This window comes from Chionomys nivalis, chromosome 15 (assembly GCF_950005125.1).
Source record: "Chionomys nivalis chromosome 15, mChiNiv1.1, whole genome shotgun sequence".
Taxonomy (NCBI): Eukaryota; Metazoa; Chordata; class Mammalia; order Rodentia; family Cricetidae; genus Chionomys; species Chionomys nivalis.
In genome coordinates, this window is record NC_080100.1 from 34,370,288 (window position 1) to 34,392,413 (window position 22,126).

Consider the following 22,126-nt stretch of genomic DNA (forward strand, 5'->3'; position numbering starts at 1 on the left):
CTTTTGGTTTTGGATAGGGTATCACTATGTAGCCCTCACTGGCCTGGGACTCACTCTGTAGATCAGACTGGTCTCAAATTTATGGGTGATCCTTCTCCCTCTGTCTCCCCTGTGCTGAGATCACAGGTGAAAGCTGTCACACCAGACCCACCTGTGGGCTTTTAGAGACTGTATGTTATATAATAACATGTTCACATATCGTTCATGACTGAGTGGACAAGGTGCAGATAGGGCCTTGATCACAACGTGGAACTACACTGCTTCCTAGAATTAGGATCCCCAAAATATCTCATCAGAAGGATTTGGGTATCACATTTAATGTACAACATATCTGATTCTGTAAAATACCTACTAGGACTCATAGGAAGGTGACTGACTGTCCTTTTTGTTGTTCAATGCCCCCTGACCCTGATACTAGTTTTAACCTGAGTACTCTTGGGTGATCACCAGGGCCCCGCTTTCAGCCAAATAGCTGTTTCAGTGATCTGGGAGCAGAACTCTTGACCTGGAACGAAGCTATTAAGATTTGCATCATCGTGGCCAAGGTGACGTATTCAGAGCTGTGACCCGGTTAGAGTTTGTGAAAAGCAAACAGACTCTGGCCTGGATGGTTGAGCGTGCTGCTCACTCTGTTTCACCACCCACGAATCGGGAAGCTTGCAGTGAGCTTCTGGGTGGCAAGCCTATCTAAGCAGACTGAAGATGGAACAGGGCCAAGAACGAATGAGTGAAGGAACGAGTGGAGACCTGTTGACGTCACCTAAACACCTGCATCACCACCCCTTAGGCCAACGTGTACCAGAACACGTACATCTGCCAATACATTATTTCTGTGTGATTGTTATTTTGGCTTATTTTGTACCATCTTGTGGGCAAGCTTTAGTTTTCTTTTCCGACTGTGAGAGAATTCCAAACAAGGACAGTCTTAGCAGAGTACACTAGCAAAGAACAAGGAATCAGATCGATATTAGCTCCACAGGAATTCATGTTGAGTGCACTAGGAGGAACACTAGCTGATCATTGAATATAGCCATACTGAAGGACGTGACAGGGTCCTTCTGTTCTTCACAGATCAGTGCCATACTGAGATCTCTAGCCTGTGGGTTAACATGATGAGAGGAGGCTGGGAATAGTTAGAGACAGTGGATTTCATTTGTGTCTCATGAATGGCTCAAGAAAACAGGCGGGTTTGCTCTGCAGATAATCCCATAAGGTCAAGACTGTGGTCTAGATAGTTTGCCTATAAAATATACAATTCACCATTTGAACCACTTCTAACTGTACAGTTCTGTGGCCTTGAGACATTCGAAGTGTTGCACAAGCACTACAACCAACCTCTTCAAGCCCTTTTCGTTTTCCAAAACTCTGTACCCATTAAAGAGTAACCCCCATGTCTCTTGCCCAGCCCCCCGAGAGCACTACTCCACTTTCTGTGTCTGTGAATGTGACTCTAGGGTTTTTTTTTATAGGTGTGGAATCAATAGTATTTGCCTCTTTGTGATTGGATCATTTCACTGAGCAGAATGTCTTCAAGACCCATTCAAGAAGGAGCATGGATCCCATTTTCCTTCCTTTTGAATGCTGAATGATATTTTTTCCTATACATGAACAAACATACTGTATTTCTCTACTGATCTCTTGATGGACACTTGGTTTTCCTTTGTCTTTCTCTTGCCTCCCGTGAGTAACACTGCAGTGAACGGTGTGCACAAACTGCTTTGACATTCTGCTTTCAGCTCCAAAGCGGAGCTGCTGGATCATGTGATTATACTTTTTCTTCTGTTCAGTTTTTAACAATCCACCATGCTGTCTGTATTGGTTAGTTTTGTGTCAACTTGACCCAAGCTAGAGTCATTTGGGAAGAGCGACTCTCAGTTGAGAAAATGTCTGTCATTCCTGTGCAAGTGGTCCCGCGTTGTATAAGAAAGCAGGCTGAGGAAGCCTTGGGAAACAAGCCGTAAGCCGTGTTCCTCTATGGTCTCCTTTTCAGCTCTTGTCTTCCAGTTCCTGCCCTGATTTCTCTCAGTGATGGGTCGTTGGGCTGTGACCTGAGAGTTGCAGGATGGAATAAACGCTTTCCTCAAGTTGCCTTTGGCCATGGAACTTTATCACAGCAATAGAATCCCCCTACTAAGACACTGTTTTTCAAGGCAGCCTTATCATTTTATATCTCCATATCTGCCCACAGGTTCTCATTCCCCACACCTCATTGCTCTTATGCGTTGTGTGTGAACGTGCATTATAGCAGGCATCCTTTTGAATATGAAGTGGTATTTAGTTGTAGTTTTGAATTATATTCCCCTAATGACTGGCAATGTTGAACAACTTTTATAGGAGCCATTGACTAGACTGTCCCTCTGCTTTTGGAGGAATAATTATTAATATCCTTTATTCACTTTGGAATAGCACTGTTGTTGCTCTTTCTTTAGGCCTTTTTCTAAGAGTTTTATGATTCTAGGTACTATGATTGGGTTTTGATATGCCATAAGGGAAGAATCTAAGATCTTTCTTTCCTGTACTGTCTAGTTTCTCAAGCACTATATTTCGAAGACATTTACTGAGTGATCTTAGCACCTTTCTTAAGAATTAGCTAACTGTAGATGTATGGGATCATTTCTGAACTCTCGGTTCGATTCCATTGGTCTATATGACTACAACCTTCATGCCAGTACCAGATTTTTTGATTCTTGCAGCTTTATAATAACCTCTAAAATCAGGAAAGGTGAGGCCTCCCTCTAATTTTGTTTTTCTTCCGTAAAACTGTCTGAAATGTCTGGGAGTCCATTGAGATTCCACATAAATTTTTACAATGAACTTTCCCATTTCTGTAAAAATGTTACTAAGTTTCGACAGAGATCATACGGAATCCACAAACTTCTTTGGGGAGCAGTGACATCTTGATATGATTTTCTAACTCAGGAAGCACAATGTCTTTTCATTTATTGACAACTTCTTTAATTTACTTCAGCAACTCATCGTGGTTTGGGGTATGCACATCTTTTGCCTTCTAGGTTAAGTTTGCCCCTAAGTACTTTATTCTTTTGTTACCATTGTGAATAGCATTGCTTTCAAAGGGCTTTTATGCAAACATTTCTACACTGAAATTGTTGTGTGCCTCCTAGCAGTGAGAAGTAACAGTGAATGAGTGACAGAAAAGGGTATCCGGGTTATTAGAGCGCAACAGAAATGTTCCAGGTCGCATCCAGAGGTAACAAGCAGCCTGTTACTGAAGATGGGCAACCTTGGCCAGAAGACCATTTAGGAAGAGTGCTTAGAAGGAATTTGGAGTAAAGCCCAGAAAAAGGGGAAGGGAAGATCCACAGGGGGATTAAAATGAGCTTCAGAGTTGTTTAGTGTAGGATATGCTATGCAGCGGGTGATTAGGAACTGGGAGGCACTTCCCTAGAGGCTGTGTAGAAGGCCTTGGAAACCATGGGGAGAGCAGATCCCTAGGCCTAACCCTGCAGCTGACAAAGCATTTCTGCAGAAATGAGACAGGATGCTGCAGAAATAACAGGTACGAAGGAAGGACTGACGGATTCCTTTGGAATCTAAAGTAGGGGTAAGGGTTTTATTTTTAACAAAAAGTCACAAACCCACTTAACATCTTCTAGTAACTCTATATAATTAGATAACATACATCCCTTTCTTTTCTCTATATATCTTCTATGTATGTATGTATCTGCCTATCTTTTATCATCTACCTGTTTAGCATCATGAATTCATCATATGTCTATTTTCTTTCCAGGGAGCAAGGTTTGAATGCTTCTTGCCTCTCTGTATGAAGCCCAAACAGACAGACTTATGACATAGATTGTGCAGAGTGAGTCTGGAATGCACCTAGAGGGAGAGAGACTGACAGGAGAGAAAAGGAGAGGGACATGAAGGAATAGGAAGTGCCATGTAAAGACTGTATGTTCTAAAACATTTTATATGTGTCCACAGATGACCTACGGAAAGGTCACTGAAAAGTTGAATGTCTGGACATGTTCTGAACTCTCTATAGTGAATTTATATTGTTTATGCTCAGCAAAGTTAGGCAAGCTTTTGTCCTCTTAAATGTTGGGAGAGATGTGGCTTGCTACTTACATTAGTGTTTTACTACTAAAGGGGTAGACAGAGCTTTGTACAATGATCGTTAGGGGTAGACAGAGCTTTGTACAATGATCGTTAGGGGTAGACAGACAGAGCTTTGTACAATGATCGTTACTAACGCTTTGCATAGAATGGCTTCTCCAAAAGTCTGTGTATTAGGGGATTGGTATCCAGTGAGTGGTGCTATTTCGGGAGGTTCTGATATCATTAGGAGGTCTAGGTTGAGGAATTCACGTTGGGGGTGAGCCCTTGGGGGTCTCTTTTTCCTAGCCCCTTGGGATTCTTTATGAAGCGTCCTTATTGCTGTGATGTGACTCTTGCTTCACCATGCCTTCCAGTCACAATGGACTGAACCCTCTGCTACAGACTCAGAGTGAATCTTTCCTCCTTTAAGTTGCTTTTGAGGACTTGGTCAGAACTACACAAAGACTTCAGTAATACAACACAAATACAACACAAAAGGGAAGGTCATGGCTATGTAAACACTTCAGTCATTCAACAAGTAAGGGAAGGTCATAGCTAGGCAAACACCTCAATAATACATCACGTAAGGAAACAGTTCCTGGATGATTCGAAATTCTAAAAACCAAAGAACTGTATTTTTTAAAATTCTGACCTTCTAATACTAGAGAACATATAGGGATTCTTAATATTTCTTGATATTCAAAAATATTTCTTGATTTACACACAGATAGAAAAGATTGGCAAAGGATAAATCCACCTGGTAAGTTACTCCTGAAGCCATGATTGATTTCTGGGATTTGTTCAAAGGGAACTTTGGTTTACTCAGCGAGTGACTAACACCAACACAGTTATTATAGAAAGAAAATAAAAGTAAAAATTGTAATGATCAAGGAAAACAAAATGGTGCTGAAGTAGTATTCGGTGTTGTCTGCGAACTACTTCCAGGCTGCGGCGAGATGAGACGTGCAGACACTGTGTGCTTACACACTCTACAGCAGCTTCACAGTGCAGACACTGTGTGCTTACACACTCTACAGCGGCTTCATAGTGCACACACTGTGTGCTTACACACTCCACGGCAGCTTCACAGTGCACACACAGTGTGCTTACACACTCCATGGCGGCTTCACAGTGCCCACACTGTGTGCTTACACACTCTAACGGCAGCTTCACAGTGCACACACAGTGTGCTTACACACTTTACGGCGGCTTCACAGTGCCCACACTGTGTGCTTACACACTCTACAGAGGCTTCATAGTGCAGAAACACTCTACGGCGGCTTCACAGTGCAAACCCTGTGTGCTTACACACTCCACAGCGGTTTCATAGTGTAACTTCTGACTGCTGAATCTAATAAATGTGGACTTACAGAGAATGCTAACCTTCATAAAAACTCTGGTAGATAAAACAAAACAGACAACTATTTTAAATGATTAATTTTTATCTAAAAAAATAGAAAGATAGGCAGATATTTTTGATATTATCTTTTGTTTCCTTTTGCTTTCTTTCGTTTCCTTCAAGATAGGTTTTCTTTGTGTAACAGCCCAGGCTATCCTGGAAGTCACTCTGTAGACCAGGCTGTCCTGGAAGTCACTCTGTAGACCAGATTTGTAGATCTGGTTTCTTTCCTTATTTTACATGGCCAAACACCTTATTGGTTTCTGGTTGTATTAGAAATTGTTGATTTAATCCTGAGGGCTTAGAGCTAACTCTAGGACATCAGATATACAGCTGGCTCATAGCAAAGTCGTGGGTGCTCCAAGCTCCTCAGATCTTACATACATGCAGCTTCCATCTCTAGAGTTTTAAAATGCCCTCAGGTCACTGTGGCGTTCTTAGAGAAAGCCATCAATTGCATTATTTACTGAGTCCATTTCATTGAAACCGCTTCGAGGTCAGGCTAACACCTTTGCTACTTAAGCCGTGACCCTTTAGTGGAATGGCCATGTCAAGATAAAGGTTATTTTAGTTTTCAGAGTCTAAACCAGCTAGTTTGAGATACTTCTTTTAGTTTGTTCCATTCTGAGGGTCCTGGGTGGCTGAAGTCCCCACTGAGTTACCATGGCTTCGGAATTCATTCTGAGCATCTACAGAGGGATCCGCAGATGACCTCGGGTTATACTTTTGGGTAGGACTGACTGCCTTGGAGAATTTAAATATATTCAGTCATCTGAGCACTCTGCGTCTACAATAGACAGCAAAGGCCTGGTCACAAAGGTGTAGGGTCTCTGTCTTTTAAAACAACACGATCCAGAGGGAAGATAAATGTCTCACTGTTAAGACAGGACAGTACAATCGTGTAAAGGTGTGTGTCCCCCAGCATACCCCAATTCAGATCCCTCTCTCTCTCCATGTAGTTATCCCGGGTCCTGTGGGACAGTAGAGAAATCACTTCTTGGGGCAACCTACAAGGACCTAACTTCATAAGGAAGTAAGGCCTTTGCCCCCTTTAGGAGGTAACGGGCTTTCACGACACCTTAATGGCTTCATGTGACAACATTGCCACCTGCTGGTGAGGAAGAGTTTTTATGGTCCCTGCCTGGCTTTGAGCCAGGAGAATGCCACTACTGTTGAATACAGTTCAGAATCAGTTTGGAGCACTCTGACATACAGGAACAAGGAAAGATGCCTCTCTAGAAGACATCCCCCCTTTTTCTTATTTTGTGGTATTTATTTGTTGATTAGTTAAATGATTACTTAATTTTAAAAAGGGAGCCTTGCTTGTTATGTAACCTTGGCTGGTTGGGAATTCACTGTGAAGACTCACTCTGAATGCGCAGCGACCCTCCTGCCTCTTCCTTCTGAGTTCTAGAACTACAGCACGTTTCACCGCGCCAAGGGTGGTGATGCTTTTGTTTTTCTTTTGAGACAGGATCTTGATAAATTGCCCAGGTTTGTCTTGAACTCACTGGCTTTGAATTTCTGGGGATCCTCCGGCCTCAGTCTCCCTCGTGCTGAGATTACGTGCATGCACTGCCATTCCCAGCTTAGGGAACATCCACAGCAGGCCTTGTCAGTAATCTAATTCTTTTTTAAAATTGTGTTTTTTAAAATTATAGACTCTTTAAAATGGGATAATTGTATTTATTGATCAATTTCGGGTTCATTTTCCAAATGCAATGAATTTCTCACTCCTTGAATTCTTGCAGGGTTCTTGATGTTCATATACTATATCAGTTCTTCGTTAATTGGGCAAGTATAAATTTTACATTCATTTTTACAAAAGATTGTGTTAGCCTTGGCTAGCTTTGGAAACTAAAAATAGGTGAGCATTATGTCAACTCTCCTTTTGCTACTCTGAAACAACTATGTGACTGTCTTTACCTTCTTCGTTTTCTCTGAGTGGCCTCTCTGAGGGACCTTTGGGAGGGGTGAGAAGTGGTAACAGAAGCAAGGTTTGGTTTGACTGGAAAGGAGCAGAGTCCATTAAACACACAGCTGCTTTCAAATGCTGGGAAAGAGAGGTTGGCCTGGCTTCCTGTAGGCTCAGAATGAATTCTGATGGACACAAAACAGAAGGGAGATTTTTGAAGAACCAGGGCCATTGAAGGGGCTACTTTGAGAGCAGTGCTTTCTGACCACAGCCTGTATCTCAGGAGATTATGGTCAAGCATATCTTGGTGATGCCCTTGAGCAGACTGCACACCTCTATATTTCCTTCTATTACTGATATTCTATGTGTCTACCTAACATCTGTGGAAAGGCAAATACTGGGTCACCTACCACTGCATGAACAAATCAAATCAAGTTCACAGTGAAGACTAGCCATCAAAGATGTCTACCAGAATTAAAATGCAATAGCTTTCCATCATTGGGATATTTATTGGGTTATTTGCTTTAGGTTACTTACTTGCTTCATAAAGGCAATGAATAAAACCTTACTGGGTGTATAATTGTCCTCCATAGGACCTTATTAAAATACACAGTTATTTCCGGGCAGTGGTGGCACACGCCTTTAATCCCAGCACTTGGGAGGCAGAGGCAGGAGGATCTCTGTGAGTTCAAGGCCAGCCTGGTCTACAAGAGCTAGCTCCAGGACAGGAACCAAAAAGCTACGGAGAAACCCTGTCTCGAAAATCAAAAAAAAAAAAAAAAAAGAAAAAAAGAAAAAAAAGAAAAAAAAGAAAAGAATACACAGTTGTTTGGGTTATATGGCTTTTCATTTATTAAAGAAAAAATTCCTAAATTTTAAAGACTATGAATACGTGAGGTGTTCAATACATTGATTATGTATTTGCTGATTTTATTAGCATATTCTCTCCAAAGCAGCAAACCGAAGAGGGGTAGACACAAGAAGTGAAGGCTATGGCTCATAGCCTCTGACTTAGAGCTGGCTAAAGGGGTGGAAGAAGGCGGCGTCTGTAAACAGTTTTGGAAGGCACACCCTTGGCTTTGTTAAGAGTTGAATCTGCCCTCAACGCTCACACATGGTGGACATGTAGCTTAAGCAAAGCTGGCACAAACCATCACATCAGAGCTCTAAGCGTACAATTTCAGGATGCTGAAAAAGTGACAGGAGAAAGCATTTCTCACTCTGAATGTCTTTCTGAAAACCAAGCAAGTTATGGTGTACCATTGTGAGCTCAGAAGCCGACTGGTAAAACAATAAAGTTGAGGGAGAGTGTGGGATTATATATTCACTAAGTTAACCTCCAACTCTGGAAGTGTCTTTATTATTTATAGAAAAGGCATGACTGTGCCTCAGCCCCCAAACAGAAACACAAAAAGGAAACAAAAGGGTGGGTAAGCTGACTACTCTTCCAGAGGACCCAGGTTCAACTCCCAGCACCCACATGACGGCTAACAACCGTCTCTAGCTCCAGATCTAACATCCTCACACAGACATACATCCAGGCAAAATACCAATGCAAATAAAAAAATCAATTTAAAAAAGAAAATGGATCCCTTTGCATCCATCTCAGCGCCTCCCTGCGTTCAAGGGTCCCTTCCGGTCAGCCTGCTTATGACCTAAAGCCTTGGACAATGTTTTCATATAACATTACATAGCAAAGAACAAGAGCATCAATTCAGGGGAATTTAGATGTCCTCTCACTGATTTTAAAAACCAAGATGTTAAAAAAATATCTGTGAGTTCTGATTAAAGGTGTGGTCTCGGGGATGAAGCTGACGGGACCACAACCAAGGCACAGGGGGCCCGGGTTGAAAAGATTCTTCTTCTTTATCAGGGGCTGTTTCACACAGGCCTTTGTTTCTAGCACCATAGGGCTCTGAACTGTCTTCCGGAGAATACCAACTTGTTGAAACAGAACAACACACTGACTGAGAGGGAGGCTGGGGAGCTGAGGGGGACTCAGAAGCTTCTGTGACGGAGGTCAAGCTCTGTCTGTGCAAATCCCCCAGCTGTCACAGGGCTTCCACGGGTCACACTCCAGCGCTTTCTCACTCTTTGAGCCCCTCCACCTCTCCCCTGCTCAAACCCTGGGGCCATTCTTTATTCCACATGCCAGCTTCCATGGGGTCCTTTCCACCCCACCCTAGAAGAACTTGGACTGCCATTATGAGGTGAGGTTTCTTGGCCCATCTCCCTGCAGAGAGAAACCCAGACCAGGGGCAGCAAATGAAAGGAAGAACCATGCTCAGCCAAGAACTCCAGCTGTCTCGCCTTTCTTAACCTCCTAGTGCTCTATGCCGGTGGGGGTGTTCTGCTGGGATAGAGAGGTGCATCCTGGGGGAACAAGCAGCCTGAGTTAGCATGGCTGCCTTGCCTTTGTCTTCTTGGCTTGGGCAGTCATGCAACCTTGGGTAGAGCAAAAATGGCATCTGTCTCAGAGTCTGTGGCACGGATTAAACAAGGATGGTTGGAATGAAGGGTTTGCCACGGTGCCCACTACAGGAAATGGAGCTCTAACTCTCCTTGTAGCTGTTAATAGAGCGTAGCAGCCTTTGCTAGACTGTTTCTCTCTGGAGGTTGACACCCATGAGCTCTGTGGGGCCATCTTGCTACCGAGGAACTGGAAAGAGGCTGGGGTAAGGCGATGAGGAACAAGTTTCTTCACTAGATAAGGTAATACTACTTCACTGACCTGTGCTTATTCTTGTATTGCTTTGGTAGTTATGAATTTCATAAATAGGAGAAAAGTTTGGCCCTGTTAGCATCAATTGACATTGAAAACTGCAACAACCCCAGATGATTATTATAAAGGATTTAAACAATACTGTGATAACTAGAGACACACACCATGACAGCAAGGCAGACTCTCACTTGAGCTATGAGGAAGAGTCATACAAACTACAAAAATGCAACGCAATTTTTAACAAAAAAAAGACTATAACTTCAAAACTCTCTGTCAAAAGAGACAGAGAGAGTCTACAGGGATATACCAGATGAAAAGAAAAGAAGGCAATGTGATAACTGAACAGAATATTCGTGACTCTTGCCTGGATTCTTTATTGAAGTTGGGGTAGTAGTATAAAAGATATTATTGGATCAGTAGACAACACTGGGATGCAGACAGTAGATTAAATACACATATGCACACACACGCGCACGCGCACATACAGACACACACACAGACACACAGAGCAAATAATAAAATGGGCTAAAATATTACATCATGTAAGCCTGGGTGGAAACTATTCAATATTCTATATATTACTTTAGGTCTTCTCTTCCCATAAATTGGAAATTGTTTTCAGGAGCTGGGGAGATGGCAGAGTCAGCAGAAGTTCTTGCTATGTGAGTGTAAGGACCGGAGTTTGAGCCCCAGAACTCATGTAAAAAGCCAAGTGTGTGTGTGTGTGTGTGTGTGTGTGTGTGTTTGGGGGGCAGATACTGGAGGATTGCTGTGACTTACTGGCCATCCAGCCTAGCCAAAATGGTGAGTGTTGGCTTCACCAAGAGTGCCTGTCTCAAGGGAAATTGGCATATAGAGATAGAGCAGGACACCTATATTTTTCTGGCCTCCTTATGTATATCCATGTGTGCATATATTACTACCCAGTCACAAGAAATTATTTTCAAATAGCTAAAAACTGAGTGAGTAGACACTAGCCTGTCACATGCATATACTGTCCCGAGGGCACATTTAAAAGTGGAAGTGCTTCTTGTACAGAATGCAGTGACTTCTTCCCCAGTATAAGCAATGGCACAAAACAACTTTTTAACGACCAAATGCTAGCTACAATTTTCACAAACAAACAAATGAAGGACACTTACTAAGCACACACGGCTATCAGCAGAGGGTTAATTGTGGGATGAAATACTCATGACTTTAAAGCAAACTGGAAAATCTGAGATGTAGATTTTCATGACACAGTGGAATCAGCAGACACTGCACCGAAAGACTTTCAGAGAATTTAGAGCAGAGTCAGAGTGTGACAACCGCTGGAAGGAGTCTTTCTGTGAGACAGTGTAGGCTAGCCACATGCCACTTTTCCTACCAACCCTAGCCTCCCTGCACTCAGATCTATGACTTCTCACCTTGGCCCATATCTTGTGGGTGGGTAAGATGTTGGTTTCATCAAAATAACAGCTAGAAATGTAGTGGTTTTCTTCTCTTTTAGGTGGCAAAGTGATGGCCCCAAGTGGGGAACTCCACAGGCGGGAGGTAACCCACAGAGATGCTCTGTCCTGCTGTGCCGTGGAGCTGATGAACAGAGAAGATGCCCAACTCTCAGTGTAGACATCCAGTCTAGTTCTGCCTGGGTTGAGATTTAGACTCCTGAAGTGGATCTGGTGAAGCTGTGAGAAATGACAGGGTTGACACCGGAGATGTGGCTACCCAATCAGGGGCTTCTTCGGTCCCTGGATACCCAGACTCCTAAGAACAGAGCTGTCCCGTGGTGGAGAATGCTGCCAATGACATCACTCCTCTAGTGCACAGCACTCAATCGTGCCTCCTTAAGGTGTGACCTGTGGTTGTTTGGCAAGTATCTGTCTGTTGCATGCTCCCTTCTGTTCGTCCTCGGAAGGGTGAAGGGGAGGACTGCTCAGGTCCCTGGAGGTGGGATCTTCTGAGGGACTAACAGATACAAGCCTCGGTTGTCTCTGGAATGAACTAGACTCTCCTAACCTGTCTCAAGAGCTGACCAATGGGAAAGAAGGGGGGCAGAACAGAGAAGAAGCAGGACCAGCCTTGGTCTTGAATGGCCCAGCACTTTGGCAAAGAGATTCTTCTTCTATTCCTCTTTCCCTCTGTTCTTTGTTAACCCAGAGAAGGACAACCCTGAGCATCAGCTCAGGAGCGGCAGAGACCCCAATTCTAAGCCTGTGGGTAGCCATTTGCTGTGCGCCCTCCTTTCACAGAACTGCTGATCAGAAGAACACCAACCTCGACTTCAGTCTTTCCGCCTGAAACCGTCAATGACCCCCCCCTTCCCGGCCCCCTTCTCCTGCTCTCCCTTGCCCTCTTCCTCAGATCCTTTCAACTTTGCTTGTTCTTCCCTTGGAGGCATCTGGCTGTGGCCCCGTGATTTAACTTTTGCTTTTTCAGCAAGATGCAAGCCTCTTTGCTTAGCGTTACTACGGCAGATGAGAAGTTGCGTTTTACAATCAGCACATCTGTGTATTGATCTGAAAACCCATGGGATTAACAGCTTGATTGTAAATGAAGTGGGTCATCGATTTATTTTGTTGTTGTTGATGATACCTTCATTTCCCTGTTAAGTTTTAAATTTATTTATTTATTATGTATACAATATTCTGTCTGTGTATATGCCTGCTGGCCAGAAGAGGGCACCAGACCTCATTACAGATGGTTGTGAGCCACCATGTGGAAATCTCAATAGTGCTCACAGTCAGCTTGGTACCTCCATTTTCTTGTTTTTTTTTTTTTTAATATTTATTTATTTATTTATTTATTTATTTATTTATTTATTTATTATGTATACAATATTCTTTCGGCGTTATGCCTGAAGGTCAGAAGAGAGCACCAGACCTCATTACAGATGGTTGTGAACCACCATGTGGTTGCCGGAAATTGAACTCAGGACCTTTGGAAGAGCAGGCAGTGCTCTTAACCTCTGAGCCATCTCTCCAGCCGCCCCCCCCTTAAGTTTTATAGCTTCCCAGTAAGACAACATACGGTGGCCAAAAGAGCAGGAATTTGAAGAGAAATAGACTTAGGCTGTGGTCCCAGCTTTTCTGTTCTGCTGGTGGTAATGCTGGGTTAGGTCACCAGCTTTCTGAATTCTGCTGGTAAAAGAAAGAGGCTGATAGTAGAATTCCATGAGTTGATTTAGGTGTAGTCCTTAGCGCAGGAGGTTGGGTGCTCAGTAGACATCAGCTCTCCCACCATGTTATCCACACACAATGCCTATGCAGAGTTGGCACCCAAGAGATGCGCTCTCTCACCTCTTACATGCCAGCTTTCCATATACCATAAACGAGAGTGGATTTTTATCAAAAACCATGCCATGTTATGACTTTACCTTAGGTCCTGGTTAAATTTTCTAGCATTGGGCCGAGCGCTGTAACCAAAAGCAACCCGAGGAAGGGTTTATGTCATCTTACAGCTTAGAGTCCATCATGAAGGGAATTCCGAGTAGGTGCTCAAGGCAACTTTGAGATGGGAGCTGAAGCAGAGGCCATGGAGAAAGACCACTTACTGGCCTACTTTCTTAGACAACCCAGGGCCACCTGCCCAAGGATGGCACTGCCCACAGTGAACTGGGCCTTCCCACATCAATCACTAGTCAGGAAATTAGCTTCACAGACTTACTATAAGCCAATCTGATGGAGGTACTTTCTCAGTTGAGGTTCCCTCTTATCTGACGACCCCTGCTTGTGTCAGGCTGACAAAACACTACCATGCACATCTGCTTTCTGAAAGTTCCCAATTCATGTAGCTCTAGAGATGTTCATGTCCTAACTGCTGGAACCTATGGTTATTGCTTTATGTGGCGCGCACACACATATGCACAAGCCCACGTACACACACACACATGCACGCACACACACACACATACACACACACACACACCTGCCTTAGATGTGAAACACTGGGGTTAAGTCACAGATTATGAGGCATTTCTCCTGCATTGTCTGGAGCAGACGGAGTTTGAGAATCGCACCATGGACTGCACACACGGAGGAGATATGTACACGCAGCCTGGTAGACAGAGATGAAGGCAGAGGTGGAAGTTATGAGGTCATGACACAGCCTGAAAATGGAAGAGGCAAGGGAAGACACTTCCCTGAAAGTTCTAGAAGGAGTATGCTCCTGACATCTCGATTTCATACGGGTCTTCCAGAATTGTGAGAGGAGATGTCTGTTGTTGTAAGCGTCTGGGGATGGTGTTTCATTATAGTTGATCAAGGATGCTAGCTAACAGTACCACTCTGAGCAGGAGACCAGCCATTCCTCTCATCCTTGCAGCAATGTTTCTACAAGGGGCCGAGGCTGTGAGGAGCCTGAAGTGCGGAGGTGGCTGCACACATTCCATTCAACCTCATCAGATCCATTTCCCAACAGAACTGCAGTAGGACCTGGCCTCCTCACTGTGACCAACACCAGGCTGATGAGGACAAAGGAGGCCGCGGTGAGTGGCTGTGCCTCCTGTTTTCTCTCTGCAGGCAGTGATTCCTTCAGGTACAGTACTTGTACAGAGGTGAAAATGTAGATTTCCCCTCAGTTATACAGCCTGTCGACTCGAGCGAGCAGGAACCTCCGTGTTCTGTAGTAAATCATTTTACTACGTTCCTCTCTTGCATGTGGGCCTAGAGAGGGCAGGCAGCCAGGCGGAACACGTGGGATCACAGCTGTTGCTATGGTGAGAGCAGAAAGCACAAGACACAGGAGCAGGGAGTCTGGCGAAATCAGGCTTTCTCCCTCTAAAGTTAACATGGCAAGCTAGAGTCTGGGCCAGTCATAACCTGGCCCTGAAGCCCACAGAGACCTTATAGATAGGCAAAACCATCTAACTCACACGGGAGGGAAGACTGAAACCAGAGGACCATCAGCTCAGGAGGTATGGGGACTTGAGACAAGACTTTGTAGAAAAATAGAGTTATAGAGATTTACCTCTTTAGATCCCTGCATGTGGCTCCCCCATTCTCTGCACAGCCATGAGCTGAGTTCTGGTCTGCACTTACCTCCAGCCATTGCTAGGCTGGAGAGCTTGGTGAACTGGAAGCTTGCAATTGCTTTGTTGCCTGCATAAGAGAGCACCCAGGTCTGGGTCCTCTCGTTAGTAACTGGGAGATTGTGATTTTTGCAAGAACTACCCTGAGCTGCTCTGTCCTCACTTATCCCCGCCCCCCAAAGGTTAGGGGGAGGGATGAACATCCTGGGGGTGGGGACTAAGCCATAGCCACACCCATTTTATTGAAAACTCCACAGGTGGGACCCAGGCATCACCATTTTCAATGCTTTCCAACCCCCAGGCTGTTTCTTGTCCAACCAAGTTCAAGGCCAAGTGGACCGTGTAATATACATTGTAGGACATTATCCTCTGAGCGCCATCGCTGCCATTTTCATCAGAGCAGCTGTGGTTCCTTGCAGGAGACCCTCGAAATGAAACCTGCTGACTGTGAACATTCCTTCAGGAAGAAGGGTTGGAGGATCAGGGGAGTCTTGCCTTAGATTCTGCCTGTTCCCTCCCACACAACCTAGCCATTTGTATGTGAATTTAACCTAACTGCATGCGGCCCTGGGAGGTGGTAGAATATACAGACCAACCGTAGATGGTTCAGTAAGAGGGGGATTCCATCTACCATCTACTGTAGATAGTTCAGTAAGAGGGGGGTTCCATCTATCCAGTAATAGAGAGGTTATCATTCATGTTGGGGTGAGATTTTTTTTTTTTTTTTTTTTTTTTTTTGTGGTGTGGCAGCTTGGGGGTCACTTGTGATCCCATAAGAAACTCCTAATTGGGCTGGAGAGATGGCTCAGTGGTTAAGAGCATTGCCTGCTCTTCCAAAGGTCCTGAGTTCAATTTCCGGCAACCACATGGTGGTTCACAACCATCTGTAAAGAGGTTTGGTGCCCTCTTCTGGCCTGCAGACATGCACACAGACAGAATATTGTATACATAATAAATAAATATTTTTTTAAAAAAGAAACTCCTAATCTTTGCCCTATAAGCAAGTCCAATAAATTCACTTGTTCTCCCAGTCCTTGGTGGTCTATAACAAAGAGGTAGACATTTGTCTACATGTCCCTAGAGAAAGTTTCCAAAACATATTTAAGCTTCTCCCAGAAGAAATGTCTCTGTCCACATACGAATGTGAACCTGGGACTGTTGGGTTCAATTCTCTAGTTGTTAGGATCCGTTGCAAACCCTTCCTTAAAGTTCCACACTCAGCCCATGTTTATTTATTTGCAAGGTCCCCTGAAGAATTACACCATTCCTGGAGGTCCTGCAATCCCAGGCCTCTGCATAAACTCCACAGAGCAAGCTCCCATGTTCCCTCCCCGCCATATCAGGTACTAAGCTGAAGTGCTCACGCTCAACGTTCTGTTCATGTTACCGCCGTTTGCTAAACGATACAATACTGAAATCTACTCAGGTTTTAAAAGTTCCTAGGCTCTCCCACGCGTTTAATGCAGAGGAAGGGTTAGTAGGGTGATAGAAATACACGGGCATCCTTTCTGTTCATTGTCTCTCAGAACTTACTCTGAGTGACCACCTGCCATTCTGGACGAAGGTGCAATGCAATCTAGTCAGTCACCCAGCAACCACTGAGCACCCTGGCTGAGGATGGGCACCTTTAAACTGGATGTCAGGAGGAGATCAGTTGGCATTGAACCCAGCAAGAGCCACAGCAGCCGTGATTTGAAAACACTGCATCTTGGCAATCTGGCAACTGCTCCTTTAAGTATCATTTTGGATTTTTGTAATGACCCTGCTACATAAACATCATTTTCCTGCTGAGGAAATGAAGGCCCAAGTAAAATGCCAAGATTGCAAATCTCAGCTGATTTGCCATTCAGAGCTGTGACTGTAGACATCTCTGTTTCCACCAGGTACTAATTTCAGAGAGAAAGGAGATGCATAGAGATAGCAGGGAAAGGGTTCATATTATGGGAGGACTCGGGTAGAGGAATTGCTGAGAATTAAAGATGTTGCAAGAAGATAACTCTCAACCAGCATTAGGTATGACCTGAGCTCACTCCCGAGAGAGAGCACTACGCTGTAACAGATAAACTCATTCTGGAGGGCTCGTTCTTCTGCAGTCAGTCCCTGCTCCCTCAAAATCATCCCCAGAACAAGCCCATTGTGCTTCTCTGTGGTTCCGTGGCTCAGCAACACTGTTTTCTGGCCATCATCAGAACACAAGGTACAGGGAGGGGAAAGGGGGTGATAGGGGAAGCTAGTGGAAGCCCCTGCCCTCCAGTGCCTATCTCCAGACTCAAAGTGAACGAGGATGTGCTCTCTCTCTCTCTCTCTCTCTCTCTCTCTCTCTCTCTCTCCTCTCTCTTTCAGACTCTATCCATTAAATGCCTCAGAAATCTAAGTTATTATTTGAGAACCCCACTGAGCAAACATCTCTAGCTTGTGAAGCCAGATGTAGAACCAGGAGAGGTAACACCAGCCGGAAGCAGCGACATTTGGGAAAAAGAAAGAAGACATGGATTTTCCTAACGAGGCTTTCCCAAGCCACCATTTCATGCCGTAGCTGAAAGAAAGAGACCATCAGAGGACCTTGGGGTGTTGAAGAAACTCAGTGTAAAGAGTGAATTAGATGCCAGCCAGATATTTCATAAAAAGGTTCTAGAAATGTCTGTTAACATGTAGAGTGGAAACTCCTCCCACCATCCTGTATAATTACACAGGTGCCAAATGCATATGTGGGGGCACACAACATATACAAAATACATACGTGGGGGCACACAACATATACAAAATGCATACGTGGGGGCACACAACATATACAAAATACATACGTGGGGGCACACAACATATACAAAATCACATATACAGACTGAAGGGCTGTATGTCTGATGATGATAAGGTGAATGAATCCCACAGCCTACTCCTCCTGTGGCAGATGACCTCCTTTATTCAAATGAAGGGTAAGAAAAAAACCATACTCTATCATTGCAATTAAATAATATGGTGTTAAGTCAAGGCACAGTCTTGATTGAGCTACTGTGTCAGCATGCCCTGTCTGTGGGTCATGTCTCTCCTGGAGGGGAATCCACAGTGGCTCGTGAGGACTGTAGTGATAAAAGATGGGGTTTACAGACTGAAAGAGGCATGGGATATATTCTGATATCACTTTCTCTAATACACTTTAAGACACGGCATCAAGATGGCAATCTCTAAATTAGCTGCTATGTTTTAAACCCAGGGGCTAGGAATACGTCAGCAAGACAGAAAGCCCATACTTGTTTTTGTCTCTCTTAAAAGCTTATCAAGTTAGAAGAGAACATTCTTAACAGGCTTGTACACATGCGTGCATGCACACACACACACACACACCCCTTTCCTTACAACTGGAAATCCCTCTGTTATACGCAGCATTGAAGGACGTAGTAAAGCATCGTTCTACCTTTTTGCTGATCGAACACAGCTGAGGGGCTGAAATCCATGGTAGCCTGTCTCATCGTTTACCCTAAGAACGGCAAAAATCATCCAGGGCTCTGGAGAAGAGAAAACACCAGCTCACACGCTGCATCCAACACGTCAGTCGGCTTCAGCATCGTTGGCCGAGGCTCCTGTTGGAGAATTAAGTGAGCATTGAATCTGCAGGTTGCCTTCAAGGCCAGCGTTGAAGAGAGGTAAAATAGAGGTCTTATAAAAACTGTGGGGGAGGAAGAGTTACTCTCTGAGCCCCATTCACCATCTATACTCATGTGTGAGTATTACACACCCCTCCCCCAAAACAGATAGAACAGTCCAAATCCTAAAATGAAACAGTCTTCGTGGGGGTGCGTACCTTGGATCATAGCCAGGGAAATGCTGCAGGTCTTAGAGCTTCAGCGGCCGGAAGGTTGCTTTAAACCAATAGAAACCTCAATGAGTGAGTGAGGAGCCTTGGGGCCAGACGGAGCATGTGCAGAGCTGCCAGCGCAGAACTGCCTTTGGGCTGTTTGTTCTTGGCGGAGTGAGAACTGCATTTGGGTCACGTGAGAAGAGAGAGGGGCCATCTCAATGGAATAGGATGTAAATATTGGAGCAGGAGGCTACAGGGCACATGCCCTGCTGAGCAATTATGCGTGGGCGCTGCTTTTCTTCAGGCTCCCTGCAGTGGTCTCCTCCTGACAAGGAGACTTGCGGGAGGGGAGTGGTATTTGCCTGTCAAGGCTCAAGTGTCCGTGCTGGCCAAACCAAAACAGTCTGCAGTCACAAGGGTGGGTGTTACTGCATCATGCATGAAACCGGACGGGTCACCAAATGTACACCTCTGAGAAGGAGCTGAGAAAATGTTAGTAAATTCATCCTCCAGGCTCAAAAGCCTGAGGGGGAAATCTTGATCTCATCTGCATCGGATGGCACTATTTACTGCTAAGAGTGAAAGCCTCTATCTCTACGGCTCATCTGTTTGTGCTTTTATAAAATCAATGTATTTTATTTGTTTCTGGGGCTTTGTATCTCTCTCTCCTCTCTCTCTCTCTGTCTCTCTCTCTCTCTCTCTCTCTCTCTCTCTCTCTGTCTCTCTCTTTCTCTCTCTCTGTACGTGTGCATGTGTGCATATGTGTGTGTATAGACCAGAGGATCTCACTCTTCAGGACCACCATTGTTTTTCTAGATACAGCCTCTCCCTGAAATGTGGGCCTCGTCCACCCGACTAGGCTGACTGGCTGTAAGCCCAGGACTCTATCTACCCCCCGACTGTTGGGATTGTAAGTGGCATCACTTGGGGTTTTACGTGTCAGTGATAATGACAAACCTTTTTTTCCCCTTTTTAATTAACAGATATTTGAATTTGGGAATAAATACAGGAATAAATTTTCTCTGCATTTAGCTATATTAATAAGTTATTGTGTGGTACTAGGGACTGAACCCAGGCTTCATATTTTAAATAAGAGCTCTGTCACTGAACACACACACACACACACATACACACACACGCACACAGATACAAAGCCCCAGACACAAATGCAGAGCCCTTACAATTGTTTGGACACAGCAATCTAATGGTTTTGTTTGTTTGTTTTTCGAGACAAGGTTTCTCTGGAACTAGCTCTTGTAGACCAGGCTGGCCTCAAACTCACAGAGATCCCTGTGCCTCTGCTTTCCAAGTGCTGGGATTAAAGGCGTGTACCACCACCACCCGGCTGTAGCAATCTAATCTGTGTTCCTCTGTAGGCAAATTCCTTTCTTATCTTTTGCCTCATATTACCTAGGTGCCTATTATTTATTTTCCTCAAAAAAAAATTGAAGGGTCTCAGGTCCCAGTGACAATCTATCACTCACTCACTAACAATATTACGGCCACTTAAAACTAGCACTTAGTCCCTAGCACTACTAATCACTTTGTAGTATTATCACCCAGCAGTACTGCTGAGTACTCAGCAATGCTGTTAATCACTCTCCTTCCCCACATGGTCTCCTTCCTTCAAAATACTCTGTGTCCTTTGACCTAAAAACACAAGCAGAAACAGGAAAGATATTGGGTCAAGTTCTTGCTTTAGCGTTTTTAGAGTTCAGGTCCTCAGCAGCTACATAAATGGTAGGGAAATGCAGCGGTCTGACTATAATCTCAGTGCTGGAGAGGTAGTGGCTAGACAGTCGGTGAACTCTGGTTTCATGTGAGAGACGATGCCTCAGTTATATAGTGGTGAGCTAGTAAGGAAAACACCCTGCATCAACTCCGGCTCCCACATCGATGTGCAAACGTGTGCACCCACACATACATATAACACACACACACACAGATAGAATTAAAATAAAAACCACATTTAGACATGCTTAATAACCCAGTACTCAAATATATCTCTTAAGTTTCCCAGCACCAATCTCTTAAATTAAGGATGTGCCACACCCAAGGGGGCTGAGAACTCACTGGGGAGTCTACTTATTATTTTTCTTGTTGCCCTGACAAAAGCAACTTAAGAAGGGAGGGTTTGTTCGGCTCACACTTTGAGAGTGCAGCCCACCATGTTGGCAGGGGTTTGAGGCTGCTCGCCCCACTGCATCTGCAGGGAGCAGAGAAGGATGGATGCTGGTGGTCAGATGGCTTCTGTATGCAGTCTGTTATCTCAGCCACTCACAGTTGCTGTGTCTTCCTACCTTACTTAACCCAGCGCAGAAACTCCCTTATAGATATGTCCTGCAATTTGTATCCTAGGCATCTCGTATCTAGAGCCTATCAAGTTGGCAATCAAATTAATCAGCACAGGGAGGAAAACTGTTAAATAGAGTAGCAGATACCAGGGAGGGGCAGCCTATGTCCATCGAGCTGGCAGACATTGCTACTACTCAACCCCCAGCACGAGAACAAAGAAAGGTTTAGACTCCCCCTTGCATCCGTTTCGTCACGCAGTCCTTCACCACTGCGGCAAGAGCGCTGTGCCCCAGCCATTTCCAGAGACACTGAACACACAGATTGAGCAAGATGGGGAAGGTGCAGCATTCAAATGAGCTCCCCTTGTGGGTGCAGCAGCTGCTCTTGGCCATGCTGCAGCCACACAGATTGGCTTTAACCAGTAGGATACTGGAGCAACTTTGCCCAAACACAGTGACAGATGAGCTAGATGGCGGAGGATGGTGACCCTAGGAGAACAACAGCCAAGGTCAGCCTGTTGATTCCCCCGCTCATGGCATTCCCTGGAGAGTTTCTAGGCTGTTGTATGGTGTGGGTCTAGGGCTCAGTGGTCTGTGGAACGGTGCATGAAAAGATATCCATGTTCTACTCCTGAGAACCCATGAATATGACCTTGTTGACAGGAGGAGCCTTAGCAGCTATAATGAAGGAGCTCTATTTGAAATCAGCCTCAGTGATTTGTATTGTTCAAAGGGCACTCAGGGACAAGGGGCGAGAATATGGGGCAACACAGCCTCCAGTCAAGTGTCACTCGTCGCCACCAAGACAAGTTGACAACTCTGAGGAAAGAGGAGGAAGGAGGTAGGAATCCTCTGTCTCCTCCTAAAGAAGGATCTGGACTCCGCCAGCACCTTGACTCTAAACTTTTGGTTCCTAGACTGTGAATTGATCAG

General features: G+C 44.7%; 1 protein-coding gene across 2 annotated transcripts in view; it reads right to left on the reverse strand.

Annotated features, from left to right (window-relative positions):
• The window catches only part of Ankrd55 (ankyrin repeat domain 55), a 92,189-nt gene extending 73,261 nt beyond the window's left edge, over nucleotides 1–18,928 (reverse strand). For both annotated transcript variants that reach the window (XM_057789755.1, XM_057789753.1), the window contains exons 1-2: nucleotides 18,903–18,928; nucleotides 18,516–18,681 (exon numbers count right to left, since the gene is read on the reverse strand). In XM_057789755.1, coding sequence (XP_057645738.1) covers nucleotides 18,516–18,570 — 55 coding nt within the window. In that variant the 5' untranslated portion in view covers nucleotides 18,571–18,681; nucleotides 18,903–18,928. The remainder of the gene's footprint in view (nucleotides 1–18,515; nucleotides 18,682–18,902) is intronic.
• Nucleotides 18,929–22,126: the final 3,198 nt, after the last annotated feature.